The 12152-nt window shown below is 33.3% G+C and overlaps 1 protein-coding gene across 1 annotated transcript in view; it reads right to left on the bottom strand.

Annotated features, from left to right (window-relative positions):
• Positions 1 to 341: 341 nt before the first annotated feature.
• The window catches only part of LOC125048594 (neurabin-1-like), a 19757-nt gene continuing 7946 nt past the window's right edge, over positions 342 to 12152 (bottom strand). The window contains exons 9-21 of the mRNA XM_047647342.1: positions 11864 to 12000; positions 10628 to 10779; positions 9950 to 10070; positions 8964 to 9128; positions 8548 to 8703; positions 8054 to 8165; positions 7398 to 7683; positions 6495 to 6693; positions 5994 to 6083; positions 5188 to 5278; positions 4263 to 4496; positions 3741 to 3865; positions 342 to 2293 (exon numbers count right to left, since the gene is read on the bottom strand). Coding sequence (XP_047503298.1) covers positions 2057 to 2293; positions 3741 to 3865; positions 4263 to 4496; positions 5188 to 5278; positions 5994 to 6083; positions 6495 to 6693; positions 7398 to 7683; positions 8054 to 8165; positions 8548 to 8703; positions 8964 to 9128; positions 9950 to 10070; positions 10628 to 10779; positions 11864 to 12000 — 2105 coding nt within the window. The 3' untranslated portion in view covers positions 342 to 2056. The remainder of the gene's footprint in view (positions 2294 to 3740; positions 3866 to 4262; positions 4497 to 5187; positions 5279 to 5993; positions 6084 to 6494; positions 6694 to 7397; positions 7684 to 8053; positions 8166 to 8547; positions 8704 to 8963; positions 9129 to 9949; positions 10071 to 10627; positions 10780 to 11863; positions 12001 to 12152) is intronic.

The raw sequence follows: 12152 nt of genomic DNA, 5'->3' as shown, positions 1-12152 counted from the left end.
ATACTTCTTTGGCTTTCTTTATTTTTTTTAAATATTTAATAACAAATATTTAACGTTAGTAATTTAATAATGTTTAGTATATTATTCAATTATTAATTAATATTAATAATAATGTTATTATATTATTAATTCAATTTAATAACTAGGTATGTTTCATAACCTTTTAACTAAGTAACAATAGGTATTTGTGAAAAAGCAATCTAAAGAAGTAAATATAACTTCAAAAATGCATGATAATTACGTAACGTTTTAATACGACGTTGCCATATTAAATTTAATTGGTCAAAAATTAAACAGTAATTGTTTTACAAAACAAGTGATAATTGAAATAAAAAGACAAATATGATTTCGACTTTGGTTTCTTTATTTACTTTTAAATAATAATCTTTATCTTGAACACACCCAAATACATAAATAAATTGCAAGTACATAATAACTTAATTTGGTCCCAAAATAAATATTTAAATAATTTAAGGAAATTATATTAAAAAAAAACAAATAACATTAATAAAAAATTACACATTCGTTTTGGCAATTGTTAACGGTTTAAACTAATTATATAAACAATTAGTAACCAATATTTAATTGGGGACATCGAGCACTCAACAAGTCTTCATTCAGTCGATATTGAGACTATATTTACATTCTATTTCATAAGAAACCAAACACTCACAGTATAAACGCAGACAATAATATTACAAAAACTAATCGTCTAGAATAAAGCTTGTCAAAATAATAAAATCGTGCAGAATGTCTCTTTGAAGCTAGACCACGAAAATGCTAAAAAAATATAAAGTTCAAAATACATAGCTTAAAAGAAAGTGTAAGAGAAAGAATAGAAAATAATCTAGCCACAAAGAGTATTACGTAATACTTATGTAAAGAAATAATTTGTTGGAATGTTACAAATCATGAAGATATGGGTAAAACCTTTACTACACTAAATTTGTATTTCCTGTAATTTTTAAATGAAATAAAAATTGAATGTTTTTCAAAAGGCGATCGACTACAGAAACTATTGAGATTAATATTTCACACTCGTTTAATTAGGATAAAATCTATCTGCAAATATCTAAATCAGCACAGTAAAGACATACCCAATTTGCCTAACAGGTCGGTGACAAATCTTTACTTCATGAGATCACCAAACATTAAGATTAACCCGTTTACATAGCGATAATAAAGTCAGTCACCTGGCCACTAAGTACATTTTGTGCAATAAATACAATTTACAAATGCCATAGAGAAATCAATTCGATTGTAATCGCTAATGAGTAAGTATAGTCATAATCGATCGATGAATACATATTACATATACTAATGTTATACGTTCTAGAGAAAATTCATGAAGTATTATAGTGTATTGAATATCGCGTTAATCTTACAAGTTGATCTTATGACTAGATTGAGCCAGTATTCATACACAATCACCGCACACCAAAAACTCAGAAAAACTGACACAAATACAAAATGTAGGAACAACGAAGAAGTTCAGTATTGAAAATATATTAAGGTGTATTTATACTATATATGTACCTTTGGTTATCTATTTCCATTGATTGGGTGTTATATATTATTTCTTACAGATTCGTTCAGCTTTCGTTTTATCGTTCAAAGCGAGCGTCACGCCTCTAATCCACTACAAACTATTCAGATGGCACCGCTAATAGCCAATAATCATTGTTAACGTCAGTCACATAGTTCACCATACAACTATTACAATGGCAAAACATAAAGTATCAAACGAAATATCGAACATCTTCGACATAATTGTTAATTAGCGCTGACATATTTGACTAATCTTACGCTAACATTTCACACGACATAACACTGAATTTTACATTTACCTAAGCAGAAACTAACTCAAAAAGATTATATTTAAACCAAAAACATACCGAGACTAGGTATTCGCGTTAAGTTAACTCACAAATTAGTACGCGATTTGTAAAATGTAACGGTAGCGCCCTAAAGTTACGTCGAGAGAGTAAAACTCGTTTTAGCACACAAATTTAAGAAATAAAATACACAAACGTCCAAAACAGCTGTATCTCATACTCTACTTCTTCTTTGCCTTCTTTTCTGCTTTCTTGATGGCTTTTAGGTATTTCTCGTGAGCGTTGCGAAGTTCTTTGAGGCGTCGCTTCATTCGACGGCGGTCGTCTCCACCTAGACCCAGAAGCTTGAGGTCTGCAGAGGCCAGGGTCAAAAGCAGGGCTCCGTCAACGCCACGTGTGGCGAAGGCGCCAGCGTGACGATCTAAGCCTTCGCTAAGACTAGAAATCCATTGCCAGACCTAGAAATCATATGTTTACTATATAGGGTTCATATACATATTAATTATTATTAATTTAGGGAACGTATAAGTTTTGAAGTGAAACTTCTTTATCGGGGTTGGAAAAAAATTTAGTGTAACATTTTTGCGTTACGCGTCACATTTTTCCGTTACGCGCCATGTTGCTTTTTGAAGTCAAACTTCTTTATCGGCGTTAAAATATGACATATAGTATGTTTTTGACTTTGAAGTTTGACAACGGATTACATTTTCGAAGTCAAACTTCTTTATCGGCGTTAAAATATGACATATAGTATGTTTTTGACTTTGAAGTTTGACAACGGATTACATTTTCGAAGTCAAACTTCTTTATCGGCGTTAAAATATGACATATAGTATGTTTTTGACTTTGAAGTTTGACAAGGGATTACATTTTCGACTTGAAATTTGCTAATCGCAATTTGCAGCAATTAATTTGTAAATTGTATGCTAGGCAGTGTATCAAAATTTACTGTGTTTAAAGAAATAGTTTCGGACCTCTAAACTTAAAACAAACCAATTATGGCTCTGCGTACAACAAAGGTTTTATATAAGTTTCACTTCTTACGTGTGTACACCTAGTACACGCACCCTTTTTTTTTTAATTATGTGATTATAAAAATATTAGAAGAAAAAATCTTCTTTAACTTAAAATTAGTAATGTGCAAGTTGTGTTAAACTTTTGTACCAACAACTACAATTAAAGAATCTTTTATTTTTTCGATTTTTTACACGCTTTATATTACCTTCACCTGTATGTATATATGTAACCGACTCCTTCGGACTCGATTTTGACCCACATTAAACGGACAGATTTAATTCAAACTTTGTACACTTATAAAGAATCAGCGACAATATAGTAATTTCATACGTTTATCTCGAAAAAACAATGAAATTTTTTTAAGTCCACAAAGCAATACGATTAAATTGAGATAACACGTATTGCTGCTAGGACTAAAAAGTGGAAAATAAATATAGTTTTAAAAAAACTAAAAAACACGCTTTTAAAGCACATCAAACTAAAAAGTGAAAAATAATTCCTAATTTAGGCTGAAAATGTGGGTTGCTCGATAGACGAAAAATATGGCACAGAGCGCGCCACGCTATTTCACAATAATACCAGTATTTTTTGGTCATTACCATTTTCAGCCTAAATTAGGAATTATTTTTCACTTTTTAGTTTGATGTGCTTTAAAAGCGTGTTTTTTAGTTTTTTTAAACTATATTTAGTTGTTATTATATATTATATTATGTACTTTCTATTTTTAGGTGTGTACCGATCTTATGAAATTTCACTGTGTTATACGTACGTATTTACGGCCCATCCGTAAATACGTACGTAATAAATGATCAAGAAACCGATTCAGACATCTGAGGCCCAGACCTAAAAGTTTTATTTTTAGATTACAATATTAAATGACATTCTTACCTGTTGTTTGGACCAGAGGTTAACGGGCGTGGGATGAGGCTGCGGCGAAAGACTGGCCTCGCTCACCGCCGTCGAGATCGGCTCCCACACTTCGCCGTCCACTACACAAGTCGGAGCTTTCTTCACTGTACCGTTTGGAGTTATGTTTTTAATAAATTCGTATAAATATAAGTTGGTAAATGTTAAAATAAACACCACAAGCAAGAAAATACATATAAAAACAATAACCGTCACCAAAAAGCTGAATGTTAGAGCAAAATTAACGAATGAGTAGTTTTTAAATTTAAATAAATGTTAATATGGGATAATGAATACACATAATATACGAAATAAAAATCAAGAGAATATTCAACACCAAGTATAGTGAAAAATAGATTTAGGAGTAATAGAACAAAACAAATTATGCTAAAGAAAACTCAAAATAGCCAAAATCGTGCCAGTTTCGGCTCGGAGGACCAAAAATTATATTCTAATTTCTTTTTTTTACTTATCGCTATATTATAACGATTATGTCTCATATACCTCTAGCGTTCGCTTCACTAACGGCCTGTCGTATTTCATCGACGAGCTCGTTAGTCAGTTGCACGGGATCTGGATGGGGTAAAGAGTGGGTCTGATGCCCCAGATGTGCCCCATGGCCCCCTGGGTGAGTCCCATGCCCCACGGGGTGGGACGGTTGGGGCGAGGAACCTGCTAGTCGTCGTTCTCTTTCAGCCAGCACTTGCTTCAACTGCTCGGCGAGAGACGCGGCGGGTCCTAATCAATATCAGTACCACCCATTGTTATAATGACATTAGACACACCCAGAAGTCTAACCTTTACTAGTAACTAACTCACCTATATTCTAAAGCATGTAGTAGACAGTAAAAAATATGAAATTCAAAAGACTTAAATGAAAAATCTAAATATTCTCTTTGAAAGTAATATTTTTTTTTACGAGTTTAGGGTTTTTATGTACGAGTCTCAACCTCGAATGTCAAATTCAATATGTTTTTGACATATGAAGGGTCACATTTACCGCTAAGATTGCAGATTTGAAGATCAGCTGAAGTAATTTTTCTCTACCAACATTAACCATCTCCCAGAATTAAAAAATCGGTATGGGATATATATTTGAAAATCGCAATTTTTGAATGAACAAATGATATTTATAGAATGTGAAATATTTTGTGCTGGTGATTTCACACACAAAAACATTACATAACAAAAGCAAGCCTAGAAAGTGAGTATGTGTTGTTAAGAATGGTTGAGCTAGCAAAAATGTTAATAATAATCATATTAGCAACTACAAATTCTTGATTACACAGACAATACAATGTTTCTTAAATACAGTTACTAAATATAAACAAGTTGTATTTCTTTGTTTGAGGGAAGATTTATTAAATGTTGAACAAATCAATAGGAGACAACACTATTTAATACATTTGATTAAATTAATATGACTTACCCGTTAGTTGATGGTGTCTGAGATCTCGTGAATAAAGTCCATCATCTGTAGCACTGCCCACGGAACTACCACAGCTTTGACGGTTATCGCGCTGATGAAATAATAAATATATATAATAAATTATTTGTACCATTAAAAATACCCGAATTAAAGTGACGCCGATGAACATTTACACTGCCGGACTCGCGAGAGTATTTCTGGCTTTTAAAAGTTGGTACGTTTTTTTATTAAAGGACCTTATGTCAAATTTTTTCGTAAATACTTTGATAGGCTCTTCAGCGAACATATGATCTGCGGTAAAAAGTACTCAAACGCTCAGTTGTGGAACGACAGAAACGTAATGGTATCATATTTTTATACAATGTGCGTTATAACAAAAAAGTGCAAGTAAACCTTACTAAAAGTACTGATACTTTTGTAAAGTATGACACAATAGCATTTAGAGATTGAATAGTAGGTTGTTTCTAAACGAAGCAAACCACATTTGTAATTTGAGTGTTTTTTGGATCTAGAATTTTCAAATCCAGCGCGGAACAAACATTTTGTTACCTCTATGAGAAAATAAATAAATGAAATTTAATAAAGTAAAAATCACAATCCAAAGTCGAGCAAACAGAAACAATAGATAAAATATGTTTCACGCGTAGTTATTTTTTTGACAGCCAGTAACGTTTTCATAGAATAGTCGTGATCGATCTCTTTGGTGTGATTGAAACTTTTAAATAATACTCGCATTCCAAATTTAAACCAAGCAATCAAATACAACATTTTGAATATATGTTATACAAATGAATACATGAACTTACAGATACGTGTGATGCGTGCGGTGCTCCAGAAGTGGACTCGCTCAAAGACTCATCTGCCGAGTCATTGTATGAGTCGTCTAAGCCGTCATACTGAAAATTGGACAAAAAACTTATATACTTAAAATAAACTTTTATATTAATAAAAAAAAAACAATGTTTAGTTACAACTACAATTGTAATAAAGTTACGTGAAAAAGGGATTGCTTACCAACACCTATTTATAACATTTCTGTAGAACAAAGTTTTGTCAAAAATTTACGAACATTGATTTAATCTAAGAAGGAATTCAATTCCTTAATTAAAACGTTTTGAATATGCGCGCGTTACATTCTCAAAAAAATTTAGTAATAGATTCTCTAAAAATATCGATATAATTTTATTTGGTGGAACCAAATAAAAAAGAGTACAAAATATATTGGTACATTTTCGAATCGATTCACATATGCCAGTAAGATGGCGCACAAATATATATGTATATTATTATTTATCTTTAAAACATACCGAACTGGCATTGCTAAGCGAATGCGGCGATTGCGATGCGTGGCTGTGCGGCGCGTGGTGCCTATGTCTGGCGATCTCGGTACGGGCGCGGTGTACGGACGTGTCCAGTAACGACGAGCGTGGTACGGCCGCGTCTAATTCGCGTGACAAGCCGCCTTCACTCGCTGACGTCACGCTTGTGCATATGCTGCCTCCACTCCTAAATCGTTTATTACATTAGAGAAAAGGATATATTTTAAGAGTCTGGCAGGATAATATAACTCTTATTTATATATTAGATATCGTGATCTGTCGAACTATAATGACGTAACGTAATATCAACATAAAATGAATGAGTATTTTTATTTTGTATGTTTATGTGTGTGTTTTTCGTATGTTATAAATGTTATGTTATGTCTTTATGTCTTAAAAAGATAATTGAGCCAGTGCTATATTATTTTTTTAGGACGCAGCAGTCTGCGTCCTCATACGCACAGACTAGCTAGATCTTGCCCGCAATAATAAAAACTAAGTAAAACAAGGCTAAGTTAAGCTAAGCTTAAGGTACGTTTCAAAGAAAAATAAAAGACTAAAGTGTATATGCGGTATGGCGTACTCAGGTAAGATTAAAAAACGTACGGCTTTGACGTACAGGAGTCATACTTAGCTGATGACTTAGACTCAAAATCTGAAGGTAAGTATATGGACAACGGCTTCTTGTTAGCTGAATGATCACGGCATCGATTTATTGTTATACCGAAAATCAAGGTGTTATTTTTGTCTCTTTTCCTTAAATACAACTGTTTCATTCGCAAGCGTTTGATTCCAGCAAATACATTTCCCAGAAGTTCACTAACATAACATGTTTAAAAAAATATCTAATAGCTATGAAACCTTGTAATCTATTGAATAAAAGTAACTTACATAGTTTCTGTGACTGTGGTATGCGCAGTTGTAACAGCCACGTTCGTGACAAGCGTAGAGTTTGACGCCGACACGTGCGTTACGGGCGGTGACGTCACATTCGTTACAGTCGCGTAGATGACGGGCGAAGACGTCACTGGCACGTTCGTGACAGGTGTCGCGTCAGTTGTCGCTGTCACGTCACCGATATCGGGTGCTTCTCTACGTTTCTCGGACTTATCCACTTTGGCGTATTCATCCTCTATAGGCGATAGATCGGAGAGATCGCTGTCTGAGCTCCATGGATCTGAAATAATTTAATTTTGGATAAATATTGTGATAAATCATGACGTTCGTTCGTCTTGTATACCACTTTCTCTGTAATTAAGGATATATTATTATTAATAAAATATACAGCGGCAATTGTTATTCAAACCTTGCAAATTAAAAAAATATATGTTTACGATTTAATTTCTAAAATGCTTTCGATATAAGAGTTAATTCTATGTAAGAATCTGATACATTTTTGACATCCGGGAGTCAATTAGCCGCGGCAGTAGCACGTAATTTGGCCAGTTTTTACTGGAAGGAAAGTCGCGGTTATATGCTTTGTAGACGCCGGCAATAGCTATATTTTAAAAGTGCATCTCAAAACTCCTCCAGACTTAACGACTTACCATTGATAAGTAGCGGATCTGGGTCGGCTTTTCTTGGCAAAGGTGGAGTTTCTCTACGAGCAGATGGCTCGTGCGGTAGCATTACCGGGAGACCTGCCTTTTTCTGCGTTTCCTGTAAAATTTAATTGGACCTCCCATTACTCCTATTAATTGTGATTAAAATAAGCATTTAAATAAGATATATTAATTTTTAAACACAAAATTAGAAACAAATTGACGTACAAGCAAAAATATGAAAAGAAAAAAACGGTGATACTAAGAACATCATTAAAAAAAGAAAAACCATAAAGTACAAACTAATTTAATCAAGAATTGAATTATCAGTACAGTGTTATAATATACTGTACTAATTCTACTCTTAGCCGAGGACAGAGAACCATGCAACACGTGAGAGCTCTGCAATGGCATTATGGTAGCGACATAACCTATTAATTTTTTTATTAGTTACTGCCAACGTTGAAACTGCATGAACCGAAAACATACAAATAACTAACCAGCAATAGCACCTCAAGTCTGGCAACTCGATCGTGTAACGCAGAAAGCGCAGCCGCGTACTCCCTGTGGGCATCTCGCAACGTATTGCTCCACCATTCTTCACGAGCACGCACCATTGAACGCGTACGTCGCCATTCGCGTAGAGCACGTTTCGCCTGAGAACAATTCAAATTGAAACCAGTTCGTGGTTTTACAAGCATATTTAAAACAATGTTATTTAAAGCATATATTTTATTCAGGTTAATCTTTACTTGCTAAATAATTAAAACTTGACTTTATAAATTTTATAAGCGTGAATAAAGTTAAACAATTTCGAAACACAAATTATAACATACATCGTTACAGCCTGGTATGTTTGATTTCTAGCAAAAAGGCTTTTTGATGTAGAGAAACACGTAGTTGCTCAAAGGCTCACCTTTTCATACTTGTGCGTGGCAGCAGTGGCTGAGTCTGCAGCCCTAGCGAGTGCTTCCCTCAAAGTTTCTACATCTTCGTGTGGAGGCGCCCTTTGCGACCACCACTCGCGCATCCGACACGTTATCTCCGCACCGCTGCCTCCACCGGCCTCCATTCCTATCAGCTGCGAATATATAAAAAAAATTTTGTTTCGCACTTAAATTTCTAACATTATTAGTGTTTGATTGTCTTAACATGTTTGATCTGAGAGCAAAAATGAAATAACTCTCATAGAATAAAATATGCAGTACTTGTGTAAACCAAAGACAATTATACTATTTTATCGACTAACTTTTGGGGACAATTGGCCCGCGTACCATCATATGAAAAATGTATGCAAAGCTTCTTTTTAACTACATATTTACCACGAATTCGCACGCGCATAATATTATATTGTCAAATTTAGTAAATTATTATCAAAATCACCGACAAAAATTTCTCATCGGAAACATCTTTTAGGCTCTATGTTGATAAATAATTAAGGTGATAATACTAAAAGTTGCTGCACATAATACATGTATTCTTTAGCACTTAGATGCTTAATTAGTCGCCGTTGATATTATACTATAGTAGATAACTGTGTTTGTAGACGAAACTGACAATAATATTACTTTACTATTGTTTTAATATTAAAAATACATAAAGAGTTTTTATTACTATAACAATAGTTTATAAACAAGACTTATTATATCTAAACGCGTAGTTGCGAAGGAAATAAATAAATCGAATGGACTTCTAAGATCACCTAAAACGCACACACACCTCACCAAGTAAATTATTAGTACATTGTCTTTGTTAGTTATGTTTACATAATCTTCTTCGTATATGGTGTTATTTTTATATCTTTAAAAAAACTGTGGATAATCAATACACGTTTAAATACATAAAATATGGATTAGTTTGGTCAGTCTAAAAGTAAGATAAAAATTATATAAAAAGCAGTACCTCATTAACGAGTGACTTGAGCTGTAATATATCAGGATGTCGGACAGAAGCAGCAACTTCAGTTGTTGGATGAGTATCCTCTTCTTCAGCAGCTTGTCTCCTTTGCCGTTCACGGTTTGCTCTGAAATTTAGATTTTAATACGTTGAATAAGCGTATAAGAGATTAGTGCGTATGTTGCGTACTACGTATAGGCAAGCTACGTACGTGTACGTTGTTTCTGAACTGATTAATTAAACCTTATTCATCGCTTTCTGTAAAATGGATTTTTAAATATGCCCACAAATTGTGTTTGTAGGTCCCAAACTTTTAATACTTTTGTAATTCTCACGAGTAAAAAATGTCAAATACATATATGCCATTTTATATTTCGGATCATTAATCATATTTATACATATATCATATAACTTTACATATTATGTCGTTTTTAAAACATTGGTATATGTTCATGTTCTGACATTAAAACTAATGGATCGTAATTCTGTATTTTTAAATTTATATTGTGTATACTCTAATGCACCTAAGATTAATGTTACAGAAGTTTTTCTTAGAAGGAATGGTGAAGTTTCCAATAAAGACTTTTATTATTAATTTTATAATCAATCAATTGTATAACGCAAGTAAAAAAAAATAGTACATTATCTAACTCGTTTGTTAAATATAATTATTTATTCTCATACCTTTCCTCTCTTTCTCTATCAGCGGCAAGAGACTGTCTAATAAGATGGGCCACTTCACTGTTATCCGGATCCTTCTCTCTTCCGATGAGGAACTTCACCGGTCCAGATGTGTTGCGAAGGACTGATGCGGCATATGCTTGAGTTACACCAACCTGAAGTACAAAAGAGCGAGGGTTTATTTATATTTATTTATTTACACTTCGTTGCAAATAAAAGAAACACAATACATAAAAATTATAAGGGATGCAACGGGCGGCCTTATCGCTAATAAGCGATCTCTTCCAGGCAAGCCTAGCTAAAGAGAAAAAAAAGAAACGTGATGCGTGCGAGAAGTGCAGAACCACCAAATGTTATACAGAACCTTAATCTAAAGTAATACAAAAAAAATATTAATAACAGACTAAAAACTTAAAAGCTAATCTTACAAATTCATGAACAGCGAATAGTGATGTAAAAGGAAACATAAGAATTATACAAGTCACGATTGATGAGGATAGGATAAGGTTAAGAAATGATTATACAGGTTTAGTTTGTTTTGTCCTATTTATATCGCGAAATAAGTTAATTATTGACTTGTTTTGACCCAATACGGGCGAATAAAAAGCGTATTTTTTTTTACTTTTTCACTCGGAACATATTTTTAAAACATTTATTTTGACAACGTTCAGTTTAAACATAGTAACGCAGTTGAAAGCAGTTTTGAAAGTGCCACCATCTGACAGTAAGACAAAATAATGCAATTTATAATATAAAAAATCCTAATAATTTATTAAATTTGACTATGTATTTGCGTGTTGTTCCCACGAGAATGTTAGTGCGTGCTACTATTTCACCATGCCTACTGCTGATAGAGGACAAATCTTAATTTTTATTTTTTATATATATTATTAATTACTTAAGATGTCATGGTGTAATGGTTGCAGCTCCTTACAAACGTACACAACGTACACAACGTACAAAACAAAAAAACTTGGCGATTAAAAAGAATGGCGGAGAGTTATTGCCAGTTCTTCTCGTCCGTTCTACACCATTGATTTGAGAACTGGCAGTAAATGTAAATGTAAAATTAGAAGCATTTAATATGTATTTCTTTATGGAGTTCATAAGTGTACATTGTGTTACCTAAATGAATTAATGTTTTTTTTTAAATTTTATCAATGCAGTATGATAAACAAAGGGAATCTTTTCGGAACATTTAAAAATGCGAGAAGTGTATAGCAACAAACTAAAACTCACCAAGCTCTTCCCATCAACCTCTATAATCTGATCGTTGACCTGTATACGTCCATCTCTTGCGGCGGCCCCACTCTCAGTGATGGTTTTTACGAAAATACCCAATTTCTCTAAACCCGCATCTGCGCCTACTCCCATACCTTTGATTTTATAATATCATTAATTATTATTAATTCAAACTAATACACTTTTTTGTCTGTAACGAAGTTAAATTCAGAGTCAAGATTTAACACAAGTATGGCCCCCGAACTTCGTGAGAAACGAGAGCCAAACTATCGAATACTGAAAAAGA

The sequence above is a fragment of the Pieris napi genome, chromosome 4 (genome assembly GCF_905475465.1).
Source record: "Pieris napi chromosome 4, ilPieNapi1.2, whole genome shotgun sequence".
Classification (NCBI taxonomy): domain Eukaryota; kingdom Metazoa; phylum Arthropoda; class Insecta; order Lepidoptera; family Pieridae; genus Pieris; species Pieris napi.
The sequence above is the reverse complement of the archived record's forward strand: the minus strand, read 5'-3'. Positions and strand labels throughout refer to the sequence as shown.